The sequence below is a fragment of the Antennarius striatus genome, chromosome 4 (genome assembly GCF_040054535.1).
Source record: "Antennarius striatus isolate MH-2024 chromosome 4, ASM4005453v1, whole genome shotgun sequence".
Lineage (NCBI taxonomy): Eukaryota > Metazoa > Chordata > Actinopteri > Lophiiformes > Antennariidae > Antennarius > Antennarius striatus.
Genome location: NC_090779.1, coordinates 11,396,980 through 11,414,132, shown reverse-complemented (window position 1 = coordinate 11,414,132; position 17,153 = coordinate 11,396,980). Strand labels below are relative to the sequence as shown.

At 42.4% G+C, this 17,153-nt stretch overlaps 1 protein-coding gene across 2 annotated transcripts in view; it reads left to right on the top strand.

The window, feature by feature from the left end:
- Nucleotides 1–17,153, top strand: part of igf1ra (insulin-like growth factor 1a receptor) — a 79,228-nt gene that overhangs the window by 46,237 nt on the left and 15,838 nt on the right. For both annotated transcript variants that reach the window (XM_068312029.1, XM_068312030.1), the window contains 10 exons: nt 6,464–6,764; nt 7,611–7,747; nt 10,537–10,681; nt 11,218–11,426; nt 11,535–11,661; nt 12,243–12,478; nt 12,607–12,774; nt 12,892–13,099; nt 16,100–16,383; nt 16,501–16,643. In XM_068312029.1, coding sequence (XP_068168130.1) covers nt 6,464–6,764; nt 7,611–7,747; nt 10,537–10,681; nt 11,218–11,426; nt 11,535–11,661; nt 12,243–12,478; nt 12,607–12,774; nt 12,892–13,099; nt 16,100–16,383; nt 16,501–16,643 — 1,958 coding nt within the window. The remainder of the gene's footprint in view (nt 1–6,463; nt 6,765–7,610; nt 7,748–10,536; nt 10,682–11,217; nt 11,427–11,534; nt 11,662–12,242; nt 12,479–12,606; nt 12,775–12,891; nt 13,100–16,099; nt 16,384–16,500; nt 16,644–17,153) is intronic.

The following is a 17,153-nucleotide window of genomic DNA, read 5'->3' as shown; positions in this document are numbered from 1 at the left end:
AGTTTCACACACACACCTCTGCACATAGAACCAGAGACCTAGCCAAGCTTTCTTCTGCCAGCTGTCTGCAAGAGAAAATCACATCTTGATGTTGTGCAGTGTTTCCCCTTCTGGGAAAAAAACCCCCTCTGATCAGCAGTACATTGTCCAACATGTATAGCCATAGATTCTCTTTCTAAAAAAAACACCAGTTGTAATTGGTTCGGCCCATCACTGCACTTGAGACTATCCCTGTCGCAATAAGACAGCAGATGAATGTCTGATGCGGTTTTTCCCTCAACCGTGAGTGGAGGAAGCATCCTCTTCCTGGCCGTCTGGGGTTGATGTGGTTTAAACAAGTGTCTGGAGTGATCTACCGGGGGCTCCCAGGGAAGATTGAGTTGCCCGAGGAGGATGTGGCCTGATGGAGCTCAGGGAGCTGGGAGTTCAGGTCTGGGCAGCAGGAGTTCTTGATAGACCTGTGTTCTACTGTGCTGTTGTTGAGCTACTTTTACTGTTTGTTATTGACTTCAGGTCCAGTACCCTAAAACCCTGAAGTTTCTCATCCCAACATTTCGTGGATTCATGTACTGTGGCATAGACTAATTTTTTTAGAAAATAGGGATACATTTAACTGTATTCCTCCCACCTCCAAAAACATGTGCTTCAGGTCAATTGGCTCGTCCCAAATTGTCCATAGATGTGTGTGCTTGATTGTTTTCGTCTCTGTGTGGCTTCACGGTGCATTGGCGTCGTGCCCAGAGTTTCCCCCGCCTCATGCCCTAAGACAGCTGGGATAGGCTCCAGCTCCCCGTGACCCCCAACGGCAGATGAAGCGGTTACAGAAAATGGATGGATGAAATAAATCCTATTAGATTTATGGGCATTTTTATATTGTGGAGCACAGGCAGGCAGCGTGTTTGATTCTTAATGTGTTTCATCTACAATAACCTCCTTTACAATTATGCAGTGATCATGAGCAAATCATGAAAAGTATCATAAAATGTCCCTTCTTGTTTTAACTGATGTTTATCGATGTTTTTTAGTTTTTTGAAGCACTTTTCAGTCAATCAGGAAATTCAAAGAATAAAGCCCAACTTGTTTCGTCACCATCTGACATATAGATAAAATATAGACGCTGTCTGCAGGAATAATGTTTCTGAGTGCCCTGTATCTGTTCTGGTTTTCCTCTTAACTTATGGTTTGTCCAAATCTGTGGAATAGCCATGCTTAATCACTATGGTTACGACTCCCCCCTCCCAGTGCCTGCTCAAGAGGGGACTTGTTTACCATCTATGCTCCAGACTCAATAACATGTCAATCATCAGGACTAGAACCGCCCTTGCCCACCTGCTATTGGTCCAGCAGATAGCTTTCAGTTTAACCCCCACCATCCTCTCTTTCCCGCAACCCGCCTCCCTGTCGTCCCTCCCCTCAAGCCCTACTGTGAATAATGAACTATTTCCAAATTGGTCTGTCACACTTCCTCTTTCTCTTTGATACACAGGGGGAAACAAATCACGCCTTGATGTGTTATTAAAAGTGAAACGTTTCTTGTTTCATTACAGGATGTATATGTTTCACCTGGCTGACCCCAGTGATTGCTGAGGGGAAAATCACGTTTACCAAACTTCTTATATTTTCTCATCATACTTCATCTTCAGAGTCGGTGGCAGCCAGCTGGCAGTAAACACGTCACCAGCCTCCCTGTGTAAACATGGTAGTAGTCTACTTAAACAGCATGTCTCTAAGGCAAACGAGACCCGACTCGCATTCAGATGAGACGCACTCCTGCACTGCAAATCCCCCGTCTCTCCAACACCGGCGTTCTCTTGCAATAAAGTAATGCATTAGTTCAAGAGAGCAACTATGAACCCCCTCACCCATCCTCCTCACATGCTCACACACACACACACACACACACACACACACACACACACACACACACACACACACACACACACACACACACACACACACACACACACACACACACACACACACACACACACTTCAAAAGGCAGACAGTGTTGAAATCTTACATTTTAAGAGATTGATGCAGTTTTTTGTTTTAATCAAAACAGACTGAGTCAAAGGAGGAGGGGTAAGGTACTGTTGAAGGGTTGAAGCCGGGGGTGCTGCCTGTAGTCTTTTTTCATACACCTGGTTAGACAGACAGTAGCACCTTGAGATATGAATTTAATCTCTTCCATGACTGAGTGGGTAAGTCAAACAACATTTCCTCATAGTAACTAAAATCATTTTAATTCCTTCTAGACCTGTAAAAAACCCCTAAATCTTGAAAAAAAATTCTTAAAGTGCACAATTTATATATATGTTACTTAAACAGTGATAAAGTATGAAAAGAAAGTAAAAAAACATGGGAACCCTATGTCTTGAATTCAAAAAAGAGAACAAGATCTCAGCTGATTTTGTATCCATCTGCCAACACTTGAGAAAGAATGAGATCAGGTCTCATGCCTGGGTCTGCTCGAGGTTTCTGCCTGTTAAAAGGAAGTTTTAAAAGGAGTGTATCTACTTACTTTGTGTGATTCCTTTGGAGACATGTTGTTTCAAGTGAATCTGGAAGGTTTCTTAACACAACATTAGATATGAATCAACCATGATGATGTGCCTTTTAAAATTTAGATTTTTAAAGATATCTTTTTTTTTTTAGTTTTCCAAAGCAAAATTATTTTAATGTGACTGAAAGTTAGTCATTTTCTTCGCAGCACATGTTAAAAATATTTCCTACTACATCTTGCTAAAGGAATGGAGGCTGTGGTACATGCTGAGGTATTTGTTGGGCAATGTTTTTCAGATTACAAACAGGATATGTCATCTTAAGAGGACTCTTCTGGTGAATTAAAGTTATCACATGTTTTCATGTAGTTACCTCTTTTCTCATCTCAGATAAAACCTCCGCAATCCTATTAGCACTCTTTTTCTCGAATTTCTATCAAGAATCCCTGATTTGTTCTTTTTTTGTTCGAGGAGAACAAGGATTAACATTCTTGTCCTTGAATCCTCTGTGGTCAGAAACATTCTGCAGATTCTTCACATAGTCCAGTCAATGGAGGCTACCTTCAGAACAATAAACAAACAGCACTTGTCTGTCGCTCAGGCCCGGTAGTTGTGCTGCAGATGTGTTTAACGACGGGTGTGTGGGGATGTACCAATGCTCAGATGAAGACACCACAGTGCTGTTGTCTTGTTTACTGTTGATGAAATGGACCCAGCAGCTCCACGTGTCACAGTGCTCTGGTGAACTGCAGTGGCAGGCTGGTGGTTGGCTTCGGTATCTGAACCTGACTATGTTTGTGCAAGGGAAAGATCGAGGAGGAGGGGTGTTGTGTAACTACCGTATGAAAGGAATAACATCATAAACCTCCCCCTACCCCCAGCGCTGGCTGCTTGACTTATTTGACTCTGCAGCCTCAGATCATTGTTGTAGTTTCTAGTTGTCATTCTCACAGATCTCATCTCTCGACAGTTGCGTAATGTAATACAGTATGTTTGCACTCATATAGCATTGAATCTCAGCCTGCTGATTCTTCTAATTTAGTGCTGCTCATCTTTTAACTCCACTCAGGGGACTACAAGGATGGTGACGACTTATCCGAGGAGGAGCCCCTTGTTAGGTAGTCCCTTCCCTTTGAAGTAGTGGAAACCCACAATGCCCTGCATAGTTATGTGTAGAGAGCAGCAGCGTGGAAATACAGCCGCATTAGGAGCATCTATAAATAGTGGATTGTATCCTTGATACCACGGGTTGTTTGGTCACACAGCGAAACTGGGTCGACTTATATGGATTTAAGGCAGTGGCTCCCCCCTCCCTCTGTCTTCTTGTTGCGGAAGGTATGCATGTTTGGAATTTCTCTTCATTCAGGAATCTGAAAATGATGAGGAAAGAACGGACCTTCTCCAACAAGGCTCATTAGCCTTGGCTGCCCCCTTTTGGTAGGATTCCAAGAAAATTAAACCTGGCTGGTGTTTCTCCCTTTTTCTTTCTCTTTCCCTCTGTCGTTGCCACATTGATCTGCTTGCTTTAAAACACAAATGTCAGCATTATATTTCCAATGAAATCACAGCTGCCATGTGAGCGGCAGTGTGTGCTTGCACTTGATGCTTGAGTTTTGCAAGTGACCTTTGGCATTTTCTTTGGACCGGGTCCAGAATAGCTAGGCACACTATTCATGAAGTACTACAGAGCACCTACCGTCACAGAACACATTTGTATTGTAAAACCTATGTATTGCACAGTAAAGGCCAAGTACTGTAGATAAATACCAACGTTATGATGAACACTGTGATACACTCTGAAATTTCATACTATCTTATCAAGAGACAGTTGATATCCAACAATAAAGATATTCTATCAGGGTTTGCTTTTCTTTTTTTCTTTATAAGGAAATAGCCAGAGGAGTTTCTTTTGTTATAGGATCCTGCAAGAATTTTCTGAACAGACAATTTCACCTCCTCTGCACTATTAGATTTGACTGAATGTGAGAAAAATGTCTGGCATTTGAGATGCTGTCAGGAGAGGGAACGATCATTCCCCCTTCCCATGTGAAACAAAAGCTGGGGTTGGCTCCGTAGGAGTGTGTGTTTGGTCTCCAGCCTTACTGTAGCGCACCGTCACATTCTCAACCTACACAGATGTTTTGCAAAGCGACATGAAAAATTCATCAGGAGATGAGCCCGATACCCAGCTCCTTTTGTTGCCTCACGTAGTGTGAATTTCATTAATTAATTTAATTTAAAGCAGATAAAAAAGGCAGACCACCTCTTCATCATTCTCTGTAGTACTCACAATTATAATCAAACCGGCGTACACATGTGCACATCACACTCACTTCCTTATCACCTCTAAAGAGCATTGCTGTAAGAGTGATTGAAATAATCCCACTGCAATAAGTTAAATTTATAGCTGGCATGAAGAGAAAGTGAACATTTGTTTTTTTGGTGTGCTTTTGTTTTCAGTATATTTAATTGTGTTTGTTCAAGTTCACTTGCAGCTCAAGATTTGCACCAGGAGGGGGTTGCTAAGGAACCAAGAGTGCTGCACCTTATTTCAGTTCAGTTCATTGTAACTAAGTTCATCTTTATTGTTCCTGTGGGGAAATTTGCTTTGTAGCAATAATGAAGAACATAACAATAAATAGTAAATACTTCAGACTGTAACACAAAAATAACACAAAGTTATGGAGGGGATAGGGGGAGGGCAGGGCTTTGCTCCTTATACATTTCTAATATGTTAAAGAATGACAGTTTTATTTTTTTTGTCAAGCATACAGACAAACTCTCCAAGGAAACCTGAACCTTTGACTTTCTTTTGTTTCCCAGAGACGCCCTTTATTTTCACACAGGCTCCTCAAACAAGGAGCAATCATTACCCAAAAAAAAGGAGAAAGAAACACCTTGTCCCCAGGCTATTCACAGTCATTCACATGAGTCCATACACACATGCCAGGTGCCTTTTCAATAAAGTGGACTCTTTTGAAACTAGGACACTCCTGCCTGCAGTGTCTCAAGATTAGGTAACAGTGGGAATCATCTGCTAAATCATTCCACAGCTACTTTTTTGTGAAGTGTTTTTCTGTAAATAGGCTAGAATAAAAACAATTTTGAGAAACAAACTTTTTGTCATTTTCCTCTTTGAGGCTGATGAGATTGTGAGTCTACGAACTGACACAGTTTTGTGATGTTTTTTTAACCTCAGTGAGCACTTCTGGGTGTGTGTTGTTGTTTTTTTACCAGTTTTTCTATGTGTATGGAATTATTGTACACCATTTATGAAGGTTTAAGGCATTAACAGCCACTCAGTATTTAAATAAACATGAAAAACTTTTGTACGCTGTGCTAAGCTGTAGGAAAATACTGACATTTTGTCATTGTTTTGTTCATTAGCAATCGAACAAAGAAGTTCTAAAGTCAAAGGTGTATGTAATGCACTAATATGTTCATCTGCAAATTTGCTTAGGTAGGTTTTGTCTTTCTAAAACAACAATTTTTATTTTGTTCCTTGCTAACTCTTAATGATTAGCATAATTTAATCAGCAATTGACAATGAGAGGCAGGAAAACTAATAACTCTATAAACGTAATCACCTTGAATTAGCGGTGACACACCGGGAGTAAACAACATTTTACAGTTAGTTGTCGGTGAACAGGCCTGTTTTGTGTCCTGATGGTGTGACCTGTATCTAAGATGGATGTTGGATCCTGATTCTGGGTTGTTACATGTGGTCGACAATAGTACAGACGTTATTCGCTATATAATGCTGACCTAGATGCGCTATTGTAAAATGATGAGCAATCATTGCCCTGGCGACATGCTTTGGTAGAAAATAACGTGAATAGATAAGCACATGTTTTATCTCCTGTAGGATCACAACCTGTTAAAATTTAAGTTTTGTGTGTCCTTATTGTAATAACTTTCCATCACCATTGACCTCTTCCCTTTCTTTCTCCATCTTCTCCAGTGTGCCCGGGACACTGTAAGCTGGCCTGCACAGACAGAGGGGAGTGTTGCCACAGCCAGTGCCTGGGCAGCTGCACTGAACCCAACAATGACATGGCGTGCTCCGCCTGCCTCCACTACTACCACGAGGGTCGCTGCGTGCCAGACTGCCCCCCAGACACTTACAAGTTCGAGGGCTGGCGCTGCATCACTATGGACCTGTGTGCTAACGTGCACTTGCCCGGCGACACTCACTTTGTCATCCATGAGGGAGAATGTATGCCCGACTGCCCCTCAGGGTTCACACACAACGAAACCAATCGGTAAACACTCACTTGTCACTTCTAGCGTAGTTCCTAATTTTTAGCAGAGTCATGCCAGGTAACAAACAATTTACATTATATATGAACAATTTTACAAGGTCAGGGTTTTCCAACATGATATTGACCATAGTTAAGTATCCTCTATGCATTCACAGAGGATAAAACCGTTCGGATTCGCTGTCAATTCACTCAGCTTTCTTTACTGTGAATTTTAAAGTGTCTTTGCGTAACCTACCCCCTCACAGGCCCTTCTCTTAAAATAGGTCTCAAAACTAGAAATGCCAGAGGTTAAGAGCATTTTGGACAAATGACAAAGCAAGTTTTGACTTCCCAGACTGTTCGGAGAGAATGAAAGATGACAACAGGTTATTTTTTACTCCAGCACCATAAATAGATTTTTATAAATTAATACTTAGAGGATTTATGAAGTCACTCACCTGACATTACCTTTTATACTATGAACTGACAATAAGAAAACTCCTCTATGTGCATCCTCCCAACTCATCAGTTCCCAAACTCCCCATGCCCTCTCTCATTGCTGCTGTATATTTTTTTGGACATATCACTGCTGTTTTGTCTCAGAGGCCAATGCACTGAGTCACTCTCTCACGAGTTCAAATGAGGGCCCATAAAAGATTCAACTCCCTGTTTGAGAGAAAAAGAGTGTGACCTTGTATCATGCAGAAAATTTATTTCCTTGTATCCTTTGGAATTTGTTAGAGATAGGGAGTGAACAGATGATTCAAGGGTGAGGTAGAAGAGATTTTGGTCATTCTTTGACAGTTTTAATTTATGTATGTTTCTTCATATTCACTCCCTCTTCTATTCTTCCTTTACTGTATACAGTATGTTATGCAGTGCCTGCAATGGCCCCTGTGATAAGCCCTGCACGGTCCCTGTCATCGCCTCAGTGGAATCGGCGCAGTCTTTGAAGGACTGCACCGTCATTGAAGGGAATCTGGAGATCAACATTCGTCGTGGAAGTGAGTCCCTTTAATACCACCTAACGTAGCAACGGAGACCCTGGTGCTACATAAGTGAGATAAACACCAGCATCACTCAGATTAGTAGTTCTCTGTTATCAAATTCACTATCACATGACAAGAGTGTTGAATTTGGCTCCAATCTGTCCCACATCACGCCACAGCAGTCCTTAACTGGCTACAGTAAACTCACTTTACTACACTATGTTGCACTTGACTGCCCTGTAACTATTTTCATTGCTGAAACATGAATACCCTGGTGGTCTGTGCTGCTGGGGTGCACTGTGAGGATCACATCATCTGCTTCCTGCACCCTAACCTAATTGTCACATTATCCTATGATGCTGTTTATTTACTCAGTTGAGAGTGATTCTCAAGATAATCTCTACATATGATAAAGCTTAGACAATGCAGTGTTTTTGGGATACTCTCGCCAGCTGTCAGGAGACAGCTGGAGAGACTTAGCCAGAGGAAGGCAGCCGGACCTGATGATATTAGCCCCTGGATCCTGGGATCCCGATGACCTGCGCCCCCCAACTGTCTCCAGTCATCACACACCTCTACAACCTGAGCCTGAGCCAGGAGAGAGTCCCAGTGTTGTGGAAGACATCATGCTTGGTCCCTGTCGCTAAGAAGTCAGCCCCATCGGAGTTGAACGAACTTCGACCAGTTGCCCTCACGTCCCACCTGATGAATGCGCTGGAGAGGCTGGTCTTGGCCAGCTTGAGGCCTCAGGTGAAGGAGTTGCTAGACCCTCTACAGTTTGCGTATCGGCCCCAATTGGGAGTTGATGATGCCGTCATCTACCTCCTGAGAGAGCCCATTTGCATCTGCATGGTGGGGAAAGCACTGTGAGAATCATCTTCTTTGATTTCTCCAGTGCTTTTAACACCATTCAGCCAAGGCTGCTGGGCGAGAAGCTGCGGGGGATGGGTGTCGACACCTCCATCATCTCCTGGATCTGTGACTACCTGACAGATAGGCCACAGTTTGTCCGTCTGGGCAGTGTTCTGTCTGATGCGGTGGTCAGTGATACAGGAGCCCCTCAGGGGACTGTGCTGTCCCCCTTCCTCTTCACATTGTACACAAACGACTTACAGTACAACTCCGAGTCATGCCACCTGCAAAAGTTCTCGGATGACTCGGCAGTTGTTGGGTGTATAAGTGAGGGGAGGGAGGGGGAGTACAGGGCTGTGGTGGACGACTTTGTGGAGTGGGCTGGAGCCAGTCACCTGAGGCTGAATGTTGGCAAGACCAGAGAGATGGTGATCGATTTCAGGAGGAAGGGGAACACGCCACAACCAATATACATCCTAGGAGAGGCTGTAGAGGAGGTGGAGGACTATAAGTACCTGGGTGTCAAGATCTCTAACAGACTGGACTGGAATTCTAATGTTGACGCTGTCTACAAGAAGGGGATGAGCAGACTCTATTTCTTGAGGAAGCTGAGATCTTTCATCGTATGCAGCAAGATGTTGGAGATCTTCTACCAGTGTGTTAGAGCTGGCATACTTTTCTTGGCCGTGGTCTGCTGGGGGAGCAGCATCAGAGCCAGTGATACCAACAGACTTAATAAGCTAATAAAGAAGGCTGGCTCTGTGATTGTCTGTAGTCTGGACACTGTGGAGGCCGTGGTGGAGAGGAGGACTCTTAACAAACTTTTATCCATCATGGATAACCCCGCTCACCCTCTCCACCACACACAGGACATACAGCGGAGCTCTTTCTCCAATAGACTACTACAGCTCCTCTGTCGAACAGAAAGGTACAGGAAGTCATTCCTGCCACAAGCCATCGCACTGTACAACAGCTCTGAAATATCAGACAGAATCCCACCACCAGTCGGATGTTTTGGTATGGCTTCACTAGGTCCAGTGTATGGCCACAGAGTGCCACACTTATTTATCTATGACTAAAGGCCTACCATGCTTGGGTACTGTTGTTAGTATTGTTATTATTATTATTATTATTATTATTATTATTATTATTATTATTATTATTATTATTATTATTATTATTATTAGTGTTAATATTGTTAATATTTTTCCTGTTAATATTATTATTGTTGTTATTATCTTTATATTATATATTATAACATATATATATTATATATTTATATTATCTTATTTTTCCTCAATGCACATTTTCTGTATATTTTCTGTAATAATTCTGCTCTGCTACTGTGACACCTAAATTTCCCAATTTGGGATAAATAAAGTATATCTGTCTATCTATCTCCCTATCTATGAGCCTGCCTGGGTGTTCTGTCGGTAGAGCACTATGAAAACATTTATGTCAGTTTACAGTAAAATCTGGGCATATTCTTTTGTACAGGGACATGCTGTGAGCTGAAATGACCTAATCCCACTCGATTAGTAAACTTATATGAACAGGAATGTAATGTTACCAGTCGAGCATCATGGGATGGTCAAAGAAAAATGTGGCAGGAAAAGACACCCCATAAATACAGTTCATAGTATTTATTACTATTATTACAATAACTTTTTTGATCATCACTAAATTCAAGATACATGCTTTACAATACAGTATATTGAAATACATTTTACAGTTGTTAACAAATTTAATGTAATATGATAACAAAAACTGTGACCAGTATTGTGTTGTAAATTTACAAGATTACAGTAATGAACTGTATTTAATTCTATGTACAATATATGGTAAACAGACTGTAATTGCAAATTCAGTAAGAAATGAAAAAATGTAATACTTGACAGGTAAGCCTGCTGCCATTTTCATGGTGTTAATTTACAGTGTGTTTGTGTCCTCAGATAATATTGCCTCTGAGTTGGAGAGCTTCATGGGACTGATCAAGAGAGTGACGGGCTTTGTGAAGATTCGACACTCCCAAGCGCTTGGCTCGCTGTCCTTCCTCAAGAGCTTGCGTTATATCAATGGACAGGAACTCATAGAAAAGTATAGCTCTTCTGTCCTGTTTATCTGCCTATCTGCTTATGGATATGTGCATGCTTGTCTGTGGTGACAGAGAACTTGAGAACACGAGCAAAATGTTGTGTACGTGGTGGATTCCTACAATCACGTAACTGAAGAAAGATTGAAACAGATGTTTTAGTACATTTTTGGATTCAGATGAAGCATCGTGTATTTATTCATGACAAAAAGCTTCATTGTCACTTTGAAATTTCTCCCAGGATAAGGTTTGACCCAGAGGAGGGATTTTGAGGATGACAGTCATTCCCTTTTCTCCGAAGGTGTTCTGGTGTTTCTTGCACTGCTGGAAGGGTTGACATAATAGTGTTAACACTGTTTCTGTCTTTTCAAACCTAGACTGGCAAACAAACCTTTGCTCATGTAAGCTCTGCTAATACTGTCACCAGGTGTCAACAGTTTTTGCAACAGCATAGGCTTTAATCAAATGTGTCAGTGCAGTAAAGAGTTTCTACTGATCTCTTTCTGCTGTTTGTAACCCTCTAATTTCCTTCTGTTATCAGCATGTATGCATTCTCTGCCGTCGATAACCAGCACCTGCAGTCCTTATGGGACTGGAATCAACACAACCTTACAATATTGAATGGACGTCTGTTCTTCAGTCTGAACCCTAAACTCTGCATGTCCGAGATCCATAAAATGTGGGAAAAAACAGGCATAACTGTGAAGCCGGAAGAAGGCGATTTTCGCAACAATGGCGATAGAGCCATCTGTAAGTAAACCCCAGAAACTTTGATCAGTCTGCATTTTTTGACTGTTAATATTTTGACTCATTAAGTTTGAGGAGACATTAAAAATATGTGATGTGTTGTTAAAACAGGTGAAAGTCAGATCCTGAAGTTCAAGTCTAACTTCACATCAAGCTATACAATCAAGTTGACGTGGGAGAGCTACCGGCCACCGGGCTTCGGGGACCTCATCAGCTTCATAGTCTACTATAAGGAGTCGTGAGTTCTCATTGGCTAATAAGTCTATGTCCTCTGTAACTTGTCATATTAAACAGTCTGGGTATGAATGAAGTTCTTTATATAAATGAATAGTCTGTTTTTAGATTTGTTTCCTGAATGTCTGACCTTAATTTCTCACAGACATGATCGCTTCCAATGGAAAAAAAATAAATCTTAGATGATCACATGCATGGTTTTTATTTATCTGCGTGGTTTTTCCCCCACTATTTTACTCCAATCAACACATAATATGAGCACCTCACATTAATCTTGACCATTTTCCAAAGACAGTTGTTGAAGTTTTTGGATTCATTTCCTGAATCATTCTTTTCAGATGATCGATAAAAGAATCTCTCTAATGAAAAACAAACTCACAGTTCACGACATCAGTGTCTCCTTGTGTGATTTCCTGTCAGATTTTCTTAGCCAGGAAAACAGTCGAACAATTGTAAAGGACTTGACATATGTAAATAAGGAGCTAACATCCAGCCAACCCTTGAAACATCTTTATTTTCTTGAGAATAATTTAAATTTATGTAATGTTTTTGTAAATTCACTGCGATGTTTTGCATCTTTCCCAGCCCTTTCCAGAACATCACAGAACTTGATGGCCGAGATGGCTGTGGCTCTAACAGCTGGCACATGCTGGATGTGGATCTTCCTCAGGACAAAAACATTGACCCAAATGTCAGCATTTACCACCTCAAGCCCTGGACCCAGTATGCTATTTTTGTGAAGGCCATTACTCTACAGGTAGAGGACAAGCATATTACTGGGGCAAAGACTGATATAGTATACATTCGGACACGCGCTTCGAGTAAGTGTGACCATCACGTTATTGATGATTTGCAAAATTATCTGCAATTTATTTGTGGCAGTAATGCATCTCTTTCAGTGATTACACCAAACCAAATTTTAATTTTACATACCATAACTTCTCTTCAGTGCCATCCATGCCCAAAGATGCCCGCGCATTTGCTAACTCCTCAACCAAGCTGGTAGTGAAGTGGTCTTCTCCAGCCTTTCCCAACGGCAATCTGACCTACTACCTGATCCGCTGGCAGCGGCAGCCTGAGGACAGAGAACTGTACCAGCATAACTACTGCTCCAAAGGTCTGAGGCTACATGATAATAATCATGTTTGTTGGGGTCAAACTGTAAAACACAGCAGCGGCTGTGGTAATACATGACACTCCCTGTTTCTTAATACTCTTGTTTTCTCCTAAACAGAACTGAAGGTCCCGATCCGAATCTCAGCCACTGGTCTCACAGACATGGAGGACAACATGAAGCCCACAAAGTCAGACTTGGCAGGGGAAGAGAAGACCCCATGCTGTGCTTGCCAGAAGACGCAAGAAGAGAAAGACCGGGAGAAGGATGACCGTGTCTTTTCCAAATTTTTTGAGAACTTTCTCCACAATACCATCTTTCTGCCAAGGTACAGTGAGCCACAGATGCCCTTTGTGTTGCGGTGTTTTGCATAATTTGGAACTTGACTGCATTGACACGTCAAAATAAGGAATGAGGTGGTGGCCTTGGTGACAGAACCCAAGCACAGGGGCCCTTTTTTTGTCAGGCGGTTCAGATGAGGAGACACGCTGAGTCGGATCCAAAGCCTTCTTAGCACGTTTGTGGCTTTCTGTTGCTGTGGCGATGCTGGCAATGGGGATTTTAGGACCTAGCAGGCAGCAATTTAGACAACACAAACAAACCCAGGAGAAGGATGTGATTAGGGAGTCTGAAGGGCCTAGTTTGGCTCCACACTCATAGCTGCTTAGGCTTTTGTTCTTCACAATAGAGACTGACATCTGTGTTATGTTATCATTTAACTTGCTCGTGGCTGAGGATGTTTTACTGTTTCAAAGACTCATGCTCTATTCTTCTCCCACGCTCCCTTATCCTACTAGAGACCGTCACACACAAGCTATGCATTTGTAAATTTGTGCCGTAACGCTCCAACATCCGCCGTAGAGAAAAAGGTCCCCTGATGTACGTGTTTGTGAGGAGAACACTCAGCAGGTATCTTAAAGCGTATCTTTTATGGATGCCTCTGAGCCTACAAACCACCCTTCATTCATTCACACTCTGTTACAGTGCCCTTCTCTTTTCCTAAGTAGTGCTGTTGTGGAATTGGATCGATATGCTTTTTGAAGGAAAAATAATAAAGCACCCCCTCAACACGCACACGCACACGCACACACCTCTCACACTGCAACTGTCTAGGAAACAGGCGAGTGGCAGGTCCCGGGGCCTGCAGAGAAGGGCTCGGACTCTCCACTGTAACAGAGCCAGCATTATTAAAAACCACTCCAGGGAAAGGCATCGAAAACCAAGGAGGTTTTTTCAAAAGTTCAGGGTTTAGACCCAGGGTGACGGGAAAGAAGGCGGGTGAAAACAGACAAAATGAAGAGGAAATGTTTTCCATTTGTCCCCCTTGCTGTCGGCTCCCCGCTTTCCTCCTCCCCTTGCACACTCTCTTTGTCCGTGTCTCTCTCTTTTTTTTTTCTGTAGTGAGACAGCTGCCAGGAAATGTACAGTGAATCCATCTGGAATTTAAATGAATGAGGGAAAAGCCCCATCAGTACAAGAAGACAAACAGAAAGCAAGGAAGTCAGACGGATTTACTGGAGGAGTGGAGGGTGGCCATTGTCTGTTTACGGATACTCAAAAACCTGTCAGCGGCTAAGTGGAGCGTTATTTACTGTGGAAACATGCTGTTGAATGTCATTATTAGCACAGACAAGATGAACTGACAGACATTTTGGAAATTTTTCCCTTCTTCCATGATATTCAAAGGTCATTGCATGAGCCATTGGTTGGAGTGAGCACAGATAGTGTGCCATCCTCATCTCAGGGTAAATGTGTAGACACGCTGGTCCTCTGTGGATGCCATTGCATAAAAGGTAGACCTTTTTTTAGTGGGCGAGGTCAGGCCACTAAGAGTAGTAACTCACCAGTTATAAGGTCACGCTTCAGTCACTTGAGGAACCTTCTCACAGTGTTAGCACGGTGCTTCTTAACCCTTTGCACTCTTACTGTGCACAACCGCAGCCCCTCAGTGCGGGTTTTAATAGAACATCGCTTCAGATTTACTGGTCTCATCCACGTGCGACATTTCACTTTGCTCCATGTTAAGTTGTTTTCATTTTTGAAGCACCGTCACAAGAATCGGTTGCATTTTTTGGTTGCTGGATTCCGGGACTGCGCCGCACTAGTTCTAGCTGTCACAGAGGAATGTTGACATGTCAGTGCGAATGGTCTTTCCCATGGTCTGCACACTGTGCTGTAGGCGTAAGTGTGTTCACACAGCAACAAACTGCTGACTTAGGTCTCTTACTTTAGCGTTTTATCCCCCCTTGGTACTTCTGAAACAATTTGTCAAGTAACAGAATACCTCTATTTAAAATCGGGTTGTAATTTTTAAACAAAATTAGCACAAATTCTGTGGTTTTAGCATCTTTATGATGATGAGCAATAAAAAGGTTAGTTGGAACAAACTTTCAGGCATCACCTGAGACTTAAGGAAACTGGAAACTGGACTGTAACATATAGAAAAAACCATGTTAATTGTTACAGTTTGAATCATGCTGTAATAAAGATGTAGTCATCTGTTGTCCCTCTACTCATCACACTTCTAAATAATCCATAGACATTTATCACCTTCCAAGCCCTCTGTAAAGGCCTCCTGCCATCGGTAGTGCCTGTTGACACCTGCTGTGTATTTGCCAACTCTATCAGAGCTCAGAACTCTCTTTTGCCAGACTCAGTGGACCATCCTGGGGGATTCACAAGTGACGGTGAGGGCGGAGTCCCATTTGGCTTCTGCTCTATGTGTGTCGCTTCTGCTGTCACAGCTGTCATTGCCTTCTTGCACAGAAAACTGAAAATGTTCAGTGCTACAGAAATTAAATATGAAACCATATGTCCATTCACTCCCAGTATGATCACAGGAAACTGGTCAGCTCAGAACGTGTGTCACTTGTATACATACACGCTGTGTTTTCTCTCTCTGGACTGCATTTCAGCTTTTCCCCTCCTGGATTTCATCTTCATTTCTGAAAGGGATATCTGGGACAAAATATTTTTTGAAATTGTTCCATGCTGTAAAAAAAAGTGTCAGCTTATTGCCTGTCCAAGTCTTTGTGATCTATCTGACATCATCCTTCAACACAACTCCACAGGGAGCAGGGAGTAGTTTGCAGCATCTGGACACATGAACACACACACACACACACACACATACACACACACACACGCACATGCATACATACACACACATGCACACAAACACAAAGATATAAAGCACACACCCACTCCACGCAGATGCTCAGATTTTTTAGATTTTGTTGAGGACATATTGTATCACTTTTTGTCTTTTATCATCATTAAATCGCTCACTATACTAAATACAGCTGTTGCATCGCCTTCTCCATTTCAGACCTCCAGACCGCCGACGTAGAGATGTTTTTGGTGTGGCTAACAACACACTCTTCCAGGACAGCGTCGGAGGGAACACCACCCTTGGTCCTGGGGATAACAGCACGGACGGGGTTCCTCCCATCAAGGAGTACCCCTTCTCAGAGGAGAAGACCTCATCAGAACATTTAGAAATCCCTAACCTGAGGCCCTTCACTGTCTACCGTATCGACCTCCACGCCTGCAACGAGGAGGTGGGGCGTTGTAGCGCTGGAGCATTTGTCTTTTCCCGGACCAAACCTGCAGGTGAGGAACCAACCGGCGCTGACAATGACATGAGAGCTCTAATACCTGTTCCTGTCGTTCTGAGTAAACGCAGTCTTGTGTTAAGATCGTATGTGGGGTTGTTTTTTATTTTTTCAGTCGGAGCAGATGACATCCCTGGGAAGGTGGTGTACGAGAGGAGTGACAAGGTTGAGGGCTGTGTGGTGCTGCACTGGTCGGAGCCCGTCATGCCCAACGGGCTCATCCTGATGTACGAGATCAGGTTCCGTCTGGGGAACGAGGTGAGCCAAACTGATGAAGATTATGAATCTATTTAATTGGTAGATATATTTTTAGATATATCAAAATATTTATTTTTATTTGAATTCAAATTTATTTCTTGCACAACTTTTCCACACATTATTTAACAAATTTAAATGACATCTTTACTTTTATCTGTAGTTGATCAATGTTCAAATACTGAACTTCTTATTTTGTCCAGTACAGTCTTTGTTCATACTTCCAATTTAAACATGTGCGTCTTGTGTAACGGACCATAATGGACTCTCAGACTAGCTATGATGTCACACATCCTGCACGTAAACACATGTCCTTAAGTCAGATTTAATGTGAGCACGAAGTAACTAACAACAAATGTTAAAGAAACTTTATAGTTTCAGTCTCTGCGCATTCATCATCCTCCAAACCTGAAGGTTGAACACCTGCTGAACGAACAAAAAGCAAAACAGATCAGTGGGACATAAAAGATTCACTAGTATGCTAGTACACATGAAGGTTTTTCACCTTGAATG